The sequence below is a fragment of the Chiloscyllium plagiosum genome, chromosome 19, assembly GCF_004010195.1.
Source record: "Chiloscyllium plagiosum isolate BGI_BamShark_2017 chromosome 19, ASM401019v2, whole genome shotgun sequence".
NCBI classification, from domain to species: Eukaryota; Metazoa; Chordata; class Chondrichthyes; order Orectolobiformes; family Hemiscylliidae; genus Chiloscyllium; species Chiloscyllium plagiosum.
Genome location: NC_057728.1, coordinates 47,505,685 through 47,524,440, shown reverse-complemented (window position 1 = coordinate 47,524,440; position 18,756 = coordinate 47,505,685). Strand labels below are relative to the sequence as shown.

The window sequence follows — 18,756 nt, the reverse complement described above, 5'->3', positions numbered from 1 at the left end:
CTCTACGTTTTGTCATTTACGTAAATGATTTGGATGCGAGCATAAGAGGTACAGTTAGTAAGTTTGCAGATGACACCAAAATTGGAGGTGTAGTGGACAGCGAAGAGGGTTACCTCAGATTACAACAGGATCTGGACCAGATGGGCCATTGGGCTGAGAAGTGGCAGATGGAGTTTAGTTCAGATAAATGCGAGGTACTGCATTTTGGGAAAGCAAATCTTAGCAGGGCTTATACACGTGATGGTAAGGTCTGAGGGAGTGTTGCTGAACAAAGGGACCTTGGAGTGCAGGTTCATAGCTCCTTGAAAGTGGTGTCGCAGGTAGATAGGATAGTGAAGAAGGCGTTTGGTATGCTTTCCTTTATTGGTCAGAGTATTGAGTTACAGGAGTTGGGAGGTCATGTTGCGTCTGTACAAGACATTGGTCAGGCCACTGTTGTAATATTGTGTGCAATTCTGGTCTCCTTCCTATCGGAAAGATGTTGTGAAACTTGAAAGGATTCAGAAAAGATTTACAAGGATGTTGCCAGGGTTGGAGGATCTGAGCTACAGGGAGAGGCTGAACAAGCTGGGGCTGTTTTCCCTGGAGCGTCGGAGGCTGAGGGGTGACCTTATAGAGGTTTACAAAATTATGAGGGGCATGGATAGGATAAATAGGCAAAGTCTTTTCCTGGGGTCGGGGAGTCCAGAACTAGAGGGCAGAGGTTTAGGGTGAGAGGGGAAAGATATAAAAGGGGCAACTTTTTCACGTAAAGGGTGGTACGTGTATGGAATGAGCTGCCAGAGGATGTGGTAGAGGCTGGTACAATTGCAACATTTAAGAGGCATTTGGATGCGTATATGAATAGGAAGGATTTGGAGGGATATGGGCCGGGTGCTGGCAGGTGGAACTAGATTGGGTTGGGATATCTGGTTGGCATGGACGGGTTGGACTGAAGGGTCTGTTTCCATGCTGTACATCTCTATGACTATGACTCTAAGTCAGAAACTCATCTTAGAATCAAACACAACACTAAGGTTGCAAATAGGCTGGCTTAATGTTCCATTTTTTACATGGAAAGAAATGGAGTCAATAGCCAGGGAGCAGAAAGCAATGGCTTTAGTCTCCTCAAGATTCATTTGAGAAAATATGTGGCCATCTAGTATTGGATGTCAGGTAAACAGCCTGATAATTTAGCAACAGTGGAAAGTTGAGTGGTGGTGCCAAGATAAAGCTGCATATTGTCATTGCGTGTGTGAAAACTGATGGTGTGGCTTTGGATGATGTCACTAAGAAGCAGAAAATGGTTGAGAAACAGGATGGAGCCAAGCATAGATCCTTAGGAGAAATCAGACATAACATAGAATCTGGAAGAGAAGATATTGCTAGTGACTCTCTGGCACTGATTAGACAGACAGACACAAAAAAAAGAGTTTTGCAGTGACAGTACTCAGCTGGATGACAGCAGAGTGATAGTGTATTCAAATGTCAAGGATGCAGAGAGATTGAGAAGGACAAGGATGGAATTTCACAAATTGTCATTTGTGAAGTTGATAAAAGCAGTTTTGATACTGTAACAGTCGTGGAAACCTGATTGATGTGATTCAGATGTGGAGTTCAGGGAAAGGTAAGCCTGGATTTGGAAAGTGACAACATGCTTCAGGACATTTTGAGATGAAGGGAAGGTTGACAGTGGGACAGTAATTTCCAAGGTCAAGGATCGAATATAAAAATAGAGATGTCTTGCTAAAAGAATAAAAGGAGCTATTTAGACCACTCCTGAAATATTGTGAATAGCTTTGGTCTCCTTAACTAAGGAAAAATATACTCACAGTGGAGGCAGTCCAGAGAAGACTCACGTGGTTAATCTTTGGTATGGAGAAATTTTCTTATGACAAATGGTTGAGTTGGTTGGGTATGTACTTGTTAGAATTTGGAAGAATGAGTTGTGACCTTATTGAAACAAGATTTTTAGTGGTTTGACACAACAGTTGTTGAGAAGTTATTTCCCCTTGTGGGAATGTCTCAGACCAGGGGGTAGATTCTCAATGTGGGATTGGTGGGTGGGGTGGTAGAATCTTTAGGAACCTTTATCACAAAGGACTGCAGAGTCTGGGTTCCTAAGTATATTTAAAGCTGAGATAAACAGATCTTTGAACCAGTTGTGGGGAATAGGCAGGACTGTGGAATTGAGGACTGTCACATGATCTCATTAAATGGTGAGCAGACCTGCATGGACTACTTCTGCTCCTACAACTTATTCTTAATGGGTTTTTTTGCGAGAGGTGTCAAGAAGATTTGAAGGAGTTGTGGACAGCATCTGAAAGGAGAATATCATTTGTACAATATTGAATTAGATAGAACAGAATTTCAAGAGCTTAACAGCCAAGACAACTGAAGAAATGAAAATCGGGAATGTGCAAAAGTGGGAATTTGAGAAGTGCGGAAAACGCTGAAGCTTGACAGGCTAGCAGAAGTTGAAAGGGTGAGAGCTTGTGGAGGGATTTCAAATAAGAATGAAAATGTTAAAATAGAGATTTTGTTGAATTGGGAGCCAATCTAGATCAGCACTAATTTATAACATAACTGATCTTTTCATTGCTCATATTACGAGGGGCATGGATAAGGTCTTTTCCCCAGGATAGGGAGCCCAAAACTAGAGGGCATAGGTTTAAGGTGAGAGGGGAAAGATTTATAAAGGAGGTAAGGGGCTATTTTTTCACACAGAGGGCGGTGCATGTATGGAACGAACTGCCAAAGGAAGTGATGGAGGCTGGTACAATTACAACATTTAAACGGCATCTGGATGGGTGTATGAATAGAACGAGTTTAGAGGAAGATGGGCCAAATGCTGGCAAATAGGACTTGATTAATTTCGGATATCTGGTAGGCATGGACAAGTTGGACTAAGAGGTCTATTTCCATGCTTTACGTCGCTATAACTCTATGTAGGTCATAGAGCAGAACAAAGGGAGTAGATTGGTAGAATTAAGATTAAAAATCGCACACTGCCAGGTTATAGTCCAACAGGTTTATTTAGAAGTACTAGCTTTCAGAGCACTGCTCCTTCATCAGTGGGGCAGGATCATAAGATAGAATTTATAGCAAAAGATCACAGTGTCATGGAATTAAAATGATATATTAAACAAGCTTGGATTGTTGTTTTATATATGGTTTTAATTACATGAAGCTGTGATCTTTTGCTATAAATTCTGTGTCTTATGATCCTGCCCCACTGATTACCTGATGAAGGAGCAGTGCTCTGAAAGCTAGTACTGTACTTCCAAATAAACCTATTGGACTATAACCTGGTGTTGTGTGATTTTTAACTTTGTCCACCTCAGATCAACACTGACACCTCCACATCAGAATTAAGATTGCAATACCTGTTGGCTGAAATTAGAATTTGTTAAATTGAATGCTACTCTCCACAAGCTGTGGTTGCTAATCTTTGGAACTTGACAACTGCTCCATTCTCTACTTGAGCACCAAATGCAGGTAGTTGGAAATAGTGGACCAAATAATTGAAATCTAACTTGTTTATGAATAGGAGGGGTTTGGAGGGATATGGGCCGGGTGCTGGTAGGTGGGACTAGATTGGGTTGGGATATCTGGTCGGCATGGGCGGGTTGGACCGAAGGGTCAGTTTCCATGCTGTGTATATCTGTGACTCTATGACTCCATGTCATTGAAAAGTGCTGCTGACACATCAAATGGGTCTACTCCAAGCCAGCTTTATTTCTGTGCGTGATTTTTTTTCACTCGCTGAGTTGTTTTGTTGTCTGTAAATTCAGGTAACTGTTTATTGTTGATGTTAAAGATGCAAAATTTGAAACATCAGATATACTCCACTTTTTAAAAAGTAAATATTATTCTATTGCTTTTTTAAATATTCTTTGTGTAATAGCTTTTGCACCAAAGATCTGCTGTTCCACAACTTGTCTTTGTCCATTTTTAGGCATCATTCTTGACCAAAAAACTGAATATCGGAGGCAAAAGAGTAAATATTGCAATTTGGGTAAGTATTCAAATTTGTTAAATTAATTTGATCACAACATTGAAAAATTTTTATTGACATTAGAGTTTATGTGGTATAAGCCCTATTTTTCACTAACACATTAATTGTAAAATAGTTGTTAAAACATGAACCAATCCCAGTGAAGATGAAATTTTTGTTCCGTTTTGTTATTGTGATATTCAGCTTTCAGAGCTGAAAATGTGTTGCTGGAAAAGTGCAGCAGGTCAGGCAGCATCCAAGGAACAGGAGAATTGACTTTTCAGGCATGACCCCTTCTTCAGTGCTGAAGGGCTGAAGCATTTTTGAATATTATGTATGAATTAGTTTTCTTTTCCTTTTATCTGAATTTTTCTTAAAGTGAAAATTTAATGAATTGTTTTTGCTGTGATAGTCGTCCTCATTTTTATCAATTTTACAAACTATTTGAAACATACTTCATTTATAATTATTCACAAAATGGGCGGCACGGTGGTTCAGTGGTTAGCACTGCTGTCTCACAGGAACAGGGTCCAAGGTTCGATTCAGGCCTCGGGTGACTGTCTGTGTGAAGTTTGCACATTCTCCCTGTGTCTACGTGGGTTTCTTCCGGGTGCTCCAGTTTCCTCCCACAGTCCAAAGATGTGCAGGTCAGGTGAATTGGCCATGCTAAATTTGGTCTGGGTGAGTTACTCTTCGGAGGGTTGGTGTGTACTGGTTGGGCCGAAGAGGGAATCTAATCTAATCTAATCAAAATATTGATTGAATTAAGTCCTTGTATGGTTCCATTCCCTTGTAGTGGAACACCATAAGCAGTGTGTTTTCAGCAATTGCTTCTGTCTGTTTCTCCAGAAGTTTATCTTCATTGTCCCCTAAAGATCTGCATGTGGCCTCTTTCTTATACATGAGGTGCTTCTTGGCAACATTATCTGTAAGCCCAAGAGCTGCATTAACATTAGCAGATGCTTTCCAGCTGTACTTTTCGACCTCTGTGGCCTCCACTGTGCTAGCGAGCATTGATGATTTTCTTCTTCTGGTTAGCCAATGTCACAAACACAAAAACTATTCACTTTTAAATTTCACAACATACTCCACCCCTACAAACACCATTTACCACTGTCAGTTGAGTGAAACAGTTTAAAATCTTGATATGCTCAGTGTGATTTCGAATTTCTAAATTCATGAAGATGGCTTACTTACATTGTATTTCTGGCCTCTATCTCAGCTCAAACTATTCATGACTTTGCCATTTACAGGCTTGAAAATTATTTGTTTTCTTTGCTGACCTTTCCATCCTCCACTGTCTGTCAATGCCACATCTAAAGGTTTGCTGTTTCTGTCCTTTCTCATACAGACCTATCTTCTTCTGGGCAGTCCTATGAGATTGACGATAACTTGCTCTTACTGTGGTTCAGTGAGTTCTGAGGTGGCTGATGAATGATCCTCAGGCACTGCCACATGTGGGACAGGTAGTGCTTGAAGGGTTGGGCTGTTGAGTGTTTTCCTGTTTGTGTACTTTATGCAAGGTCTCGACATCTGTCTGCTCTTGTCAAAGTCTTTCTGTGGTCAGCACCTTCCCAAATAAATGCTGTCCATTTTGGTTGGTTACAAGACAAGGACATCTTAAATAAGGGCATCTCTAAAATGTTTTTCCGCTGTCTTCCTAAGTGTCTTCTGCCACAACCGAATTCAGAGTTGAGTAGTTGCTTTAGGAAACAGAAGTCAGATATAAGGATGACTTCCCAAGTGGAGTTGCTCTTGAATGATTAGTGCCTCAATGCTGGTTGTGCTAGCTTCGAAGGGTATTGTTGTTGGAGGATTCCATTTCCTGCCCCTGGATTTGGAGGATTCTATGAGAGGATTCTATGAATGCAGCACTGGTAATATTTCTGTAATGTTTTGAGATGCCTGTTGTAGGTTAATAAAGTGTCCATTGCCTACAATCAGGAACGAGGGGGTCATTACTGCTTGGTAAACCATGTCATTAGTCTTGGGTTTGAGATCCTGGATAGATGAGCTGACATGTTAGAGGCAATGATTAACTTCATTATGTATGTCTGCCTTTATGAAGAGGAGGGCTCCAAATGTATAGAAAATGATCCATATTTTCCCAGACCTTGCAGTTGATCTCAATTGATGGGAGATAGCTTGGAGGATGACTGTATTTTTCTTGGTATTTTGTGAAAGGCCTGTACTAGTTTCCACACACTCAAAATGTTCCAAGTTCTAACTACCTTGCAACTGTCAGTCCCTCAGTTATCTTAGTGCTCTTCATGGCAACACTTTGTTTCTACATCTCTCTCTATTTTAAGTCTCCTCCAAATCCATTGCAGAGAATTAGTCTCTTGACTTCTTGAGACACCTTGCATTTTTATTTGCCCATCTGTGAAGAATTAGAACTTTTTATTAGTCCCATATCAATAGAAATCGTTGTATGTTCTGCTAATGTGGAATTAAAAGTAATTATGAAAACAAACCTTTGTGTTCCAAACCAGGATACAGCAGGTCAGGAAAGGTTCCATGCTTTGGGTCCGATATATTACAGAGATTCTAATGGAGCCATATTAGTGTATGATATCACAGATGAAGACTCATTTCAGAAGGTGAGTTCTTAAAGAATTCAGGCATGAAGATGCAATTGAGCTTAAAACTGCATAGTTACAGTTTTCCATAATGACACAGTATAGCTAATACTAAGTTGAATGTTACAGAGGAGAAATGGAAAGATATAGTACTTTGATTTAAGTTTTGTGAAATCTTGTAGTCTTTATTAGTTTGAAGTTATAAATTGGTTCATGCCAGGGCAGTAACAAGTGGAAAAAAAATTATGTCATCTCTCATTACTTGATCCATAGAGCAGAGAAACAGACTGTTCTGTCCAACTCATCCATGCTGACAAGATAGCGTAAACTGTTTTAGTCACGTTTGCCAGCATTTGGCCCATATCCCTCTTAAACCCTTCATGTACCTATTCAGGTTCCTTTCAAATGATGTAATTGTACCTGCCTTCACCACTTCCTCTGGTAGTTCATTCCATACACGCACCACCCTCTGTGTGAATAAGCTGCTACTCTGGTCCCTTTTAAATTTTTCCCCTTTTCACCTTAAGCCTATGCTCTCTACATAACGCTCTTCTTGCACAATTCAGTGAATTGTTCTTGTCTGGAACAAGCATTTTTCTTATACCCTTTTCCTATGATTGTTTTCATCTTGAAATTGAACAAAAATCCAGGAATCAATTTGGCTAATTGAATTTTTCTAAAAGGTATCTTGAAAATTTAGCTTTCCTAAACCCTTCCCTTTGATCGTTGAAGACTTGTGAGAGAAATGATAGGGCAACATTTGGCATACAAATTAAATATTCCATGAAGAAAGCTTCAGAACTTCACAACCTCCAGATGTTCTTAAATGCTTTATTTTTTGAAGTGTCATATTTGTTGTAAATTATTAAATTGAACAATCAATTTGCACATGGCAATTCTCAAACAGCAGTATGATAACCAGAGTTGGGGAGGGGGGGCAGGTGTTGATTGAGTGAACAATTGGCCACGACATTAAAATAAATCCCCTGCTGTTCATCAAAACAGTACAGACGAATTTCTTATGCCCATCTAAGAGGGCAGGTGAGGACTTGGCTTAAAGTCTAATCCAAAAGATGACAGCTTTAACAATGTAGCACTTCCTCAGTGCTGCATTGAGCTGCAGTCTGGAGTTTTGTGTTAAAGTTCTGGAGTGTGACCTAACCCTCAAATTTACCACAGCTGACGCTTGGATGATAAAGGTTTTTTTTATGTGCATGGTGAAATTTTGAATGAAGAAACTATGCACTAATACTTACAAAATCTAATGCTTTTTTAGGTGAAAAATTGGGTGAAAGAATTGCGGAAAATGTTAGGAAATGATATTTCTTTATGCATTGTAGGTAAGTGTTCATCTCATCTGCTAGTAAATGATTTTGTTTTTAAATAATAATCTTGAGTTGAATAATGTTTCAGAATTTGATATTGTTCTAAAATAAAGATTTGAATTTTAGCTTGGATGCATATTACATTATCATTGGGTGGGTCAGGAGTAAGTGTGATGTTTGGAGATCAGGAAACCTGATAGGTTTCCTGAATCTTGACTTCTTTCTTTCTAGGTTTCCTACCAAAAACCAACCTGCTATGTTCTCCAACAAACAGACTACATTCCAAAACTGCAGCTGATGTGCTCTCAAAGGTCTAATTGGTGGAGGGGTGAAGACACTGGTGTAGAAGATATAACTGAGGGGGGCGTGGGGCGGAAATTGATGGTGATTGGAGAGAAGGTGGTGTGGGGCTGAAGAATCATGAAGTTGGAGGAGAGTGGGTTGGGAATGTAGAGGTTTATCTGGTAACTTATTGCACTTGGAAGATGCCCTCATCTTCCTATCGCATAAGCTATAATGTAAATGCAGTTATTTCATGAATCCTGTTCCTCTCGCTTTCTTTTACCTACTGAGTTTTCCAAGGCCTGGAAAACCCAATTACTATCTATGATTTAAAAATCACTGTTAAAATGAAGGCATGTGACTTCAGTAAACTATTTTAAAATCAACCTGATTTTATTTTTGGCAAACTGATCATATGGAGTGATAAGAATGCTAGATGCCATTAAATTAAACATCTCATTACCTTAACTTCGAATTTATATGACTATAGAACCTCCTGGCCAAAAACTGGTCATTGAGATATATGGTTTTGTTTTAGTATTATATGAGGATAAGATTATCCTGGAGCATTTAAGTTAAATGATTAAAAGATTGCGTTTTATGTCAGCGAAATATTTTTCCCAAAACTTTTACAAACATCCTGTATTTTAAAAGTCAGTATTGAAGATTTCCCTCATGTGCTATTTTGAGTGAAATTTTAAATAATTTTTACAGTTTCATTTATGATTTTGTTAAATGTTCTACGGAGAATAAATATCGCCCTTCTGTCAAATGCCTTAACTTTACTAGCACATTCCGAGTTACGGTGGTGTGTGGCTTAGAAGGAAACTTGCAGTTGTGGCATGTCTGTGAATCTGCTGCATTTATCCTCCTAGGTAGTAGGGGTCACAGGTTTGGAAATTGCTGTAAAGGGAGCCTTGTTGCATTACTATAATTCATCTGGTAAACAGTGTGCTCCCTTACTACCACTGTGCATTAGTGATGCAGGAAACAAGTGTTGATGGTGGCAGTTATGGTGCCAATCAAGCAGGTTACCTTGTCCTGATTAGTATCAAGCTTCTTGTGTTGTTTGAGCTGCACCAATCCAGGAAAATGGAGAGTATTTTTTCTCACTCCGAACTTCTGCCATGTAGATTTTGGACAGGGACTGGCGGGACAGTTTATAACCTGTGATTTGTTTGTGTAGCCACAGCATTTATAATGTTGATCCAATTCAATTTCTGGTCCATGATAATCTTCCAGGATGTTGATCGTGGGGTATTCAGAGACGGTAATGCTTTTGGATGTCAAGGGATTACATTCTCTGTTGCTGTAGATGTCATGCCCTCCTTTTAAGTGACATGAATGTTGCTTGCCACTATTAGCCTAGATCTGAATGTTGTCTAGATTAGAGTGGTGCTGGAAAAGCACAGCAGGTCAGGAAGCATCCTAGGAGCAGGAAAAGTCAACGTTTCGGGCAAAAGCCCTTCATCAACCCTAATGAAGGGCTTTTGCCCGAAATGTCGATTTTCTTGCTTCTCGGATGCTGCCTGACCTGCTGTGCTTTTCCAGCACCACTCTAATCTAGTCTCTGATTTCAAGCATCTGCAGTCCTCACTTTTGCCTACTGAATGTTGTCTCGGTCTTTCTGCAAATGTATGTAGAATATTCAAGTCAGGTGTTGTGAGTAATGCTGAGCATCATGCAATCATCAGCAAATGTCCCCACTACTGACCTTAGAATGGATGTGACTCCACTTAGTGGAGAGTTTCTTACTGATTCACATTGTCTGTAGTTTTATTAGGGTTCCTTGAAGACATACTTGGTCTAATGCTACCTTAATGTCAATAGTAGTCACTCTCACTTCACCTTTGGCATTCAGGTCTTCTGTCTGTGTTTGGACTGGGCCTGTAATAAGGTTGAGAGCTAAGTGGCCCTGGTGCAACCTAAACTGATCAACATTGAGCAGGTGACTCTTTGAAAGTTCACTTGATTGAACTGTAGTAACTCCTTCCATCACTTTGTTCAAGAGCAGACTGATAGAGTGGTAATTGGCCAAGTTATAGTTGACCCTCTTTTTGTGCTCAGGACATACCTGGGCAACTTTCCACATTGCCAAATAGATGCCTATAACTGTTCTGGAACAGCTTGGACAGGAGCGCAGCTAGTTCCGGAGCACAAGTCTGCAGCACTATTGTTGGAGGATGCTGAGATGGGTCCCCCATTCAGCACTTCTGGTGAAAGATGCATGCAAATACTTCAGACCTGTCTTTTGCAATGACATGCTGGTTCCCCATCCTTGGGGATACAGCAATTTGTGGAATCTCCAACTCCTGCCAGTTAATTACCATTCGTGACTGAATGTGACAGGACTGCAGAGCTTAGATCTGATCCATTATATGTGGGATCACTTAGCATTCTTTACTGTATGTTACCTCAGGTATTTAGCGTTTCACCAGGTTGACACCTGATTTTTTTAAAGCATGACTGGTGCTGCTCCTGCATGCTATCCCACACTCTTCTTGTATTCGGCTTATTTTCTAGCTTGCTGGTTGTGGTAGAATGGGGTATATGCCAAGTTATGAGGTTTTAAATTGTTGTTGAATACAATACTGCTGCCTGATCGCCAACAGTGCCTCATGGTAGCCCAGTTTTGAGTTGGTGGGTGTGTTCAAAAACTGTCCCATTTAGCAGGTTGATAATGTCACACAGAACAACAGAGGATATCCTCAACAGAGATGATAGAACTTTGCAAGGACTATGCAGTTTTTACTCCTACCACTACTATTGTGGACAGATGCATCTGTGACCGTTCGATTGATGAGGTGTGATATTGCAGCTTTACAGGATACCAGTAAGGCCACTTTTAGAATACAAGGTTCAATTCTGGTCTCCCTGCTATAGGAAAGATGTTAAATTTTAAAGGGTTCAGAAAAGATGTACAAGGGATTGGAGGGTTTGAACTATTGGGAGAGGCTGAGAGGTGATCTTGTAGAGCCTTATAAAACCATGAGGGGAATTAATAGTATTAATAGACAAGGCCTTTTCCCCAAGGGAGGGGAGTCCAAAATTAGAGGGCATAGGTTTAAAGTGAGAGGGGAAAGATTTAAAAGGATCCAAAGGGACAATGTTTTCATGCAGAGGCTGGTGCATTTTTGGAATGAGCTGCAACAGGAAATGGTGAGGCAAGTACAATGATAACATTTAAAAAGGGTTTAGAGGGATATGGGCCAAATGCTAGTGAATGGGACTAGATCACCTTAGGATATCTGGTCAGTGCAGAAGAGTTGGACCAAAAGGGTCTGTTTCCATGCTGTACAACTCTATGACTCTATACGTAGAGTTTTGGCCTTATTTTTCCAGTAATTTGTCACAGTTATTATAAACTAAATTTACAAAACAGTGATAACTGTCATGAGTTCCATCTTATCAATGCATGAGACTAATGTCGAAGTGTTAGAATTCCAAAATGATCATGGGATTTATATTTTGAAAAGGCCAGAAACAAAAACTCAGTTTATGAACTTCATCTTAGTCACAAGATTGTGATCAGCTATTTGACAATATGTCCTGAGTGAGTTTTGTTTCGTACTTCACCTAAAAGTTGTTTGAAACTGTAATGTCTTATGGAGTGATTTAAGATAATTGTCTTAAACATCAAATATAATAATGTAATTATCTGTATACTTATAAATATACTGCAGTCATTTTCAGTTATGTTGTTTGTTGAATTCACCAAACCTAAGTCCAAATAGTAAATAATTCAGGACATCTAATTTGGAAAATGATACCAGAGAATAACTTCAGTGGTCAAGTGATGTCACATATGATGTCACACATGTCACATATCTATGATTTAAAGTGTCAATGGTTTAGCTTGTTGGATGTGTTATTGAGGAGTAAGATGCAATTTAAAATTCAGTTATGCTACTAGTGCAAACCCAAAGTTTGAAGTTTTGCCTGTAAGGGACATTGTCCTGGTCTGAAAGTGTACATTGCTGCTTTGTTGTATTTCATCTTGGTGAGATCAAAAATATTAATTGGAAATTGCTTGGAGGAAAATTTATATCTTCAAGTTAACTGTTTTGATGGGATGATATTTCCTATGGTAGGGGAGGTGACAAGGTGACATGTTTTTAAATTGTTGCAAAACAGTAAGAGGTTACCAGAAATATCTTACAGAGAGGATTGTTGGAATGCTAAGTGCCTTGCTAAAGGTAATGTTTGAACTAGAAACCACCGCACTAACAGATCTTTTAAGGAAAAAGTGGGGGAAAATTTGAAATAGAACATGATTGTGGGCTCTGGGGATTCGAGAAAGGCAACAGGCTTAGTTTTCACTGGAAACAACCGGCACAAAACTTGCTGGGCCAATGTAAACATACGTTATCTAAATCAAGAGCATGTAAAGGCTCCTTTGACCCTACCCTACCATTCAGAGTGATCATGACTGATCTTCAACTTCCTATTGGATTATTCCCAAATCCTTTAAATACCCAAAAATCTAATGATCTCTATCTTGAATAAACTCCATGACTGAGCATCCATAGCTCTCTGCATAGAGAATTCCAAAAATTCACAACTCTTTAAATACTTAAGCTTCACTTCATCTCAGTACTAAATGGCCCTGCTCTTTTTCTGACACTGTGACACCTGGGTTTAGACACCTAAACCAAGCGATACTGTCTCTCAGCATCTTGCTAAGATCCTTAAGAAGTGTGTATGTCGCAATTGAATGCTGTGAAAGACATTTAGGTAGCACCTATCACAACCACCAGCTGTCCCCAGGTACCCTAAGATCAATAAATTACTTTTGAACTGTAGTCACTGCTATTATTGTAGGAAATGCAGTAACTAAGTTGCACAAGACCAGACTCCTGAAAAAAAACTAGATTCTGATCAGAGAATGCATTAGTTTGATGTTGATTTAGAGATCTTTGAATTTCTATGTAGTTGGTCTAAACATAAACCAAGATTGTTGGAAATGACCAGATTGCTTTAGGATTGTTGAAATGTTGTGGTTCTGAAGCGGCTCCCGGCACCCGGAGGAAACATCACAGAAGCGCTTCACAGGAGGCTCCCAAGCACTGAGGATGTCACCTAGACAGGGGACGAAACGTCTGTAACACAAATTCCCAGCTCGGCGAACAGAACCACAACAACGAGCACCCGAGCTACAAATCTTCTCACAAATTTTGATTGTTGAAATTCCAAAACTTCTGTATGTACTGTATTATTTCCAGAACTTAGATATGTAAGAATATGGGATTTTAGTGAAATAAATGTTCAGAGAATACACTCATGTATATTTGATTTAATGAGCAAAGTTTTTGGTTTTCAGTAAAAAGTTGATGGAATGGTTGAAATTGCAGAATCTTGCATTAAATAGAATTTGATCCTGATTTAAAACTCATTGGCCTTGATGAGAAAGATTAGAATGCTGTTTGTGTATTCTAACCAATTTGAAAGCCTAGTACCTGTGATTCTAATGTTTATGTGCTTCTTTTATCAGGTAACAAATTAGACCTTGAAAAGGATCGTCATGTATCAGTTGAAGAAGCAGAGGTGTAAGTGCACAAACATTCTATTTTTCGCTCATTGCACTAATTGAATTGCAAAATCAGCCTTAATTTAAAATTGGATGTTAACTGATATTTGTACAGGTACGCTGAATCAGTTGGAGCAAAACACTTCCATACGTCGGCTAAGTTGAACAAGGGAATTGAAGAACTATTTCTTGACCTTTGTAAAAGTAGGTGAAATTTTGCCTCTTAATTATAACATATTGGATGTTAACTGTTTGGTTAAAAATGTTGAAATTCAATTTAATTGTTAGAAATAATAAAGAACTCTTCGCATGTATCATCAGTGATTCAAACATCTGATGAAAAATGGAAAAAGAATGTTCTTCTTGGTAGATATTCAATTTAATTGGATGTTACAGAAGAGTAACTGAAGTTATTTTCCTAATTTCACTTTTTTAGCACATATTATTAGACATATAGAAATGTTGAATGGCTGATTTAAATGTGGCAACAAATTTTTGACACATCCCCTTATCCACTTTGACAGTTTGTTTTCAGTAAATGTTTTCAGTCTGTTAATTTCACAATTCAATCTATTTAGTCCTGTTCCCTTACTCTTTATTTTCTTCACATCCAGTATCCTTTCATATGAATTTCACTCCAAACAATTTCTAATAAAGCATTCTAACTCATTACTTTGTAAAACAAAAATACATTCTCCTAACCTGTCTTCATGCCTGGGCAAATCAGTTGATGTGCCTGGTTTGAATTTAAACAAAAGCCGGTTAGTTAACTGTTCCTTGGTACGTTCTGTATGGCAATGTCTTTACTAACTGGTGCCAATTACCAACTAATCTGCATCCTCCCCTCATGCAGTGTTAGTTGTCATTCCCTTTGAGATTTGAGATTTTTATGTTTCTTACCTGATGAATGCAAGACATAAGGCTTTGATAGCAATACAGTACTCAGTCTCTTCTGTACCTTCATAGCTTTCACGATCTTCTAAATCAAAGTGCAAAAAGTGTGGAAACTGTATTTAAACTTCTTTTTAAAATATAGACTCAATGTTATCTCCTTTTTTTTGTACTGAACAAGTTTTACTTTTGTTGAAGAGTTGTGGTGCTGGAAAAGCACAGCTGGTCAGGCAGCATCCGAGGAGCAGGAAAGTCAATATTTTGAGCACAAGGTCTTCATTGGGAACGAAGGGGTGGCCCAAGGGGGCTGAGAGATAAATGGGAGGGGGTGGGCTGGGAGGCAAGGTATCCTTGCATGTCCTTGGCCGCCTCCACCATCAAACTCTAGACACTGATGCCTGGAGGAAGAACGCCTCATCTTTCATCTTGGGACCCTCCAACTACATGGGATCAATGTGGATTTCACCAGTTTCCTCATTTCCTCTCTCCCCACCTTATCCCAGATCTAACCTTCCAATTCGGCACTGCCTTCTTGAACCTGTCCATCTTTTTTCCCATCTATCTGTTCCACCCTCCTCTCTGACCTATCACCTTCACCTTATCTTCACTTACCTATCACATTCTCAAGTACCTTCCCTTCCCCCCCCCCCCCCATTATCTCTCAAACCCCTTGGGCCACTCCCTCATTCCTGATTAAGAGCTTATGATTGAAATGTTGACTGTTCCTCTCCTTAGATGCTGCCTGACCGGCTGTGCTTTTCCAGCACCACATTGTTTGACTCTGATCTCCAGCATCTGCAGTCCTCACTTTCTCCAAGTTTTGTTTTTGACCTATTTTCAGGAATGATAGAAACAGCCCAAGCTGAAGAAAGGGCAAAAGGTAATGGCAATGGCCAATCTGCAAACACAAGAAGAGGTGTACAGATAGTTGATGATGAACCCCAACAACAGAGCAGTGGAGGCTGCTGTTCTTAACTGACCAAAACTGTTGAGCTTTGTTTTTGACGTGGAGACTGCCATGCATCACATCACATTTCTTATCAGCCGAATGTTGTGTTTTAAAACTCATCTTAAAGGACTAAAAGTGCTAAACAAAATGAAATGTGTGACCAGAAGGTTTTGCTTTTCCTTTTTTTTTACACTTGTCTGAACAGAAATGATCTATGGCTTTTGTCATGAATCTTATTTAGAATTGACTTTTTTTTTAATTGAGAAGCTGTATAATTTGCATGAAACATTTTAGCATGTAGAAGCTCCAGTTATATTGTCCTTTTAAAATCAGATCTCTATTATTTAATAACTTATGTACATGTTGAATAGTACACATTTGACTATTTTTGAACATTACTAAATGTGCAGATTCAGTCAATTATTTTCTAGTTTGAGCAGGGTTTTGCACAAGGCTCTCCCTATTATGAGTTTATTCATCTATTTCTTAACATGGTGAAAACATGCATAAAAATGTCATATTAAATATTTTATCCACTTTACAAGGCGTGTATATCTTATAAACTTTAGTTTTTCCAAGAGCCAGTGTGAATGGGGGTTGAAAGCATTTAAACAATGGCCCAGCTTTTGCTGTAACAAATTTTCTAATGACACCAGTTGTTGGATAGATTTATTCTTCAATGTTTAGGTTTTCCTTTTTGTAAGCCAAATAGCTGGAATTCATAGTTGATGATTCTGTAGATGAGGGAAACATGGCACCTGGTGCTCAAGCTAACAAGACAAGCAACTATGTCTCCTTAATTAATGAGGCTGAAGGATTGAGGAAAAAAGGAACAATGGCAAAGGAAGAGTAAATTACTGGATGAATTTAATGTCAGCTAACATGGAGCAAAAAAGCTTGGATTTAGAGAGGAGAGACCAACGAAAATGCTTTTTTTAAATGAAATTTTATATTTTTAAAACCTTGAACAATTAATGCCTAAAATAATAAAATTCCACACTTAACTGTTAATTATCGGCGCTGAGGATCTTGGATGGCAATTTTTGACTGTTATTAGATACTTTAAGAGATATTTACATTTGTAATGACAAGAATTAACTTTATGACCAGTTTTAGTTTGCATCTACTGTGCAAATAAGCACATTGATTGCATTGCAATTGTGAAACACTTTCATGAAATTTTCTTGGACAGCAGTTTTAGGGTATTGACATTGACTATGCATATGCTTCTCAACTGTATTTGCTATGTGACATATATGCGTAAATAATGAGAAGAATAGTTAGTCTGTTACTTTGACAGTAAAATCTGGGCCATTGCTTCTGTCAAAGTATATTTATCTCACCAAAATTTGAAATAAAGGGGTGAAATTGACCTTTAGTAGTGTGGAAATGAGCGATAACCAAACTACCCTAAGACCCATTTCCCAACCAATACTTTGGAACTGAAGTAGGTTTTGCAAATTGACAACAAAGGTCTGAGGGAAAATATAGTTTATTAAATTTTTGTGCACAGTGTCTGTGAGAAGAAATGTAATGTTTTTTGGATTATGGTTTAAAGGTGCAATGCAAAATTTCTTACCTGTAAATCTAAATCAATGTAATAAATGCACTAAAGAGGTATCTGTGTTAAAGCACTGCTGGGCGTTTCCTTGATTGGGCTCCTTTAGCATAAATATCTCGTTAAGGAGCTGTAATGTATTTTAACCCATTTTCAACAAGTGGATGTTAACATGGTAAGTACAATGGCTATAAGGTTGGTCTTTATCAACTGTACTAAAATCAATTATAGTGAAGTTGAGCATGTTACTACTAAATCTATCGTGAACCTTTTTTATTATTTTTTTCAGACAGATATGTCTAGAACCTGTGAAATCTTTAATTGCTTCAAGTCAAACATAGAATGATCAAGTTTAAGAAAAAAACTTGACACTCTATTAAACTCAAATCATGATTTATAAATTAAAAGAGAGAAGGGAAATATTCAAGTGCTTGCATTGCAGAGGGATGGCTTACCAATGCTTTCATGGAAAACAAATGGAGCATTCTTTAAAGAGTAATGCCCGGACCTGCTTCAGATAAGAAAAAAATTGATCTTGAATGATTGTCAAAAAATTTGAAAGGAATTTAATAAATAGTTGGAATAAGAAAGGAAAACTACATCTACATATAAAGGAAAAGGGACAAAAGCAGAAATTGCTGGAACAGCTCAGCAGGTCTGGTAGCATCTGTTAAGAGTTAACATTTTGGATTCAGTGACCCTTTCCCAAAACTGACCTGCTGAGCTGTTCCAGCAATTTCTGTTTTTGTTTCTGATTTCCAGCAGTCACTGTTCTTTCAGTTTCTGTCAAGGAAAAGAGGTTCCCTGAAACGAATACAATATCATACTAACGCTAGATTTAATTGGTGATTAGAGGAACCAAGGAAACTGAAAAATGTACATCTACATCAACAAATGACAGCAATGAAATATCATTTCAATGTAATAGAGCAGTGGCCAGGAATGTACTTAGATCTTTAAAAGCTAACTGGGTTTGAAATTCATGGGTATGTAATAGTAAATTTCATTGCACCATCCCAAGAGAAAAATACAAGCGATGATGTAACAGCTGAAAAGTATCCAGTCAAAATATTGGACTTTGAGATGAATTAGATGGGAAAAACTTTAGAAGTTTGATAGAGATTTCAAGAGACTAACAATCATTGGAAAATCAATGAATAGTGTACTTATTACTGCTTTGCAAAATGGCAGAGTATTTGTTTCAAAAAGGGTGATAAACATGGCCATTTATAGCATCTCTTCAGATCTCTGTAACAATGCTATTGATTATCAGCACTTAACTTTAGCATTATCACATCAATAACAACCAAGGGCACAGAGTAATGCTTCTTTAGATGATATGCAAATTTGGGATGGAGTAAATCTTATAATCCCTAATTTGCCATTCAATAAATTCAAGACTGATCTGATTCTTACCTATCCCTGATAACCTAGATTGGATTACAAAATTAAAAATCACACAACACCAGGTTATAGTCCAACAGGTTTAATTGGAAGCACACTAGCTTTCGGAGCGACGCTCCTTCATCGGTGATTGTGGAGGGCTCGATCGGTAACACAGAATTTATAGCAAACATTTGCAGTGTGATGTAACTGAAATTATACATTGAAGAATTGATTGTCTGTTAAGCCTTTCATCTGTTAGAACACTGTGATAGTTTCACTTCTT

The 18,756-nt window shown here is 38.4% G+C and overlaps 1 protein-coding gene across 4 annotated transcripts in view; it reads left to right on the top strand.

Annotated features, from left to right (window-relative positions):
* LOC122559757 (ras-related protein Rab-21) overlaps positions 1–18,756 on the top strand; it is a 47,335-nt gene that overhangs the window by 7,317 nt on the left and 21,262 nt on the right. For 2 of the 4 annotated variants that reach the window (XM_043709728.1, XM_043709727.1), the window contains exons 2-6: positions 3,938–3,997; positions 6,469–6,576; positions 7,832–7,895; positions 13,654–13,708; positions 13,805–13,893. In XM_043709728.1, the coding sequence (XP_043565663.1) occupies positions 3,938–3,997; positions 6,469–6,576; positions 7,832–7,895; positions 13,654–13,708; positions 13,805–13,893 (376 nt within the window). Of the gene's footprint in view, positions 1–3,937; positions 3,998–6,468; positions 6,577–7,831; positions 7,896–13,653; positions 13,709–13,804; positions 13,894–15,398; positions 17,159–18,756 lie in introns of those variants that run through there. The other 2 variants (XM_043709729.1, XM_043709730.1) reach the window with 2 other exon arrangements.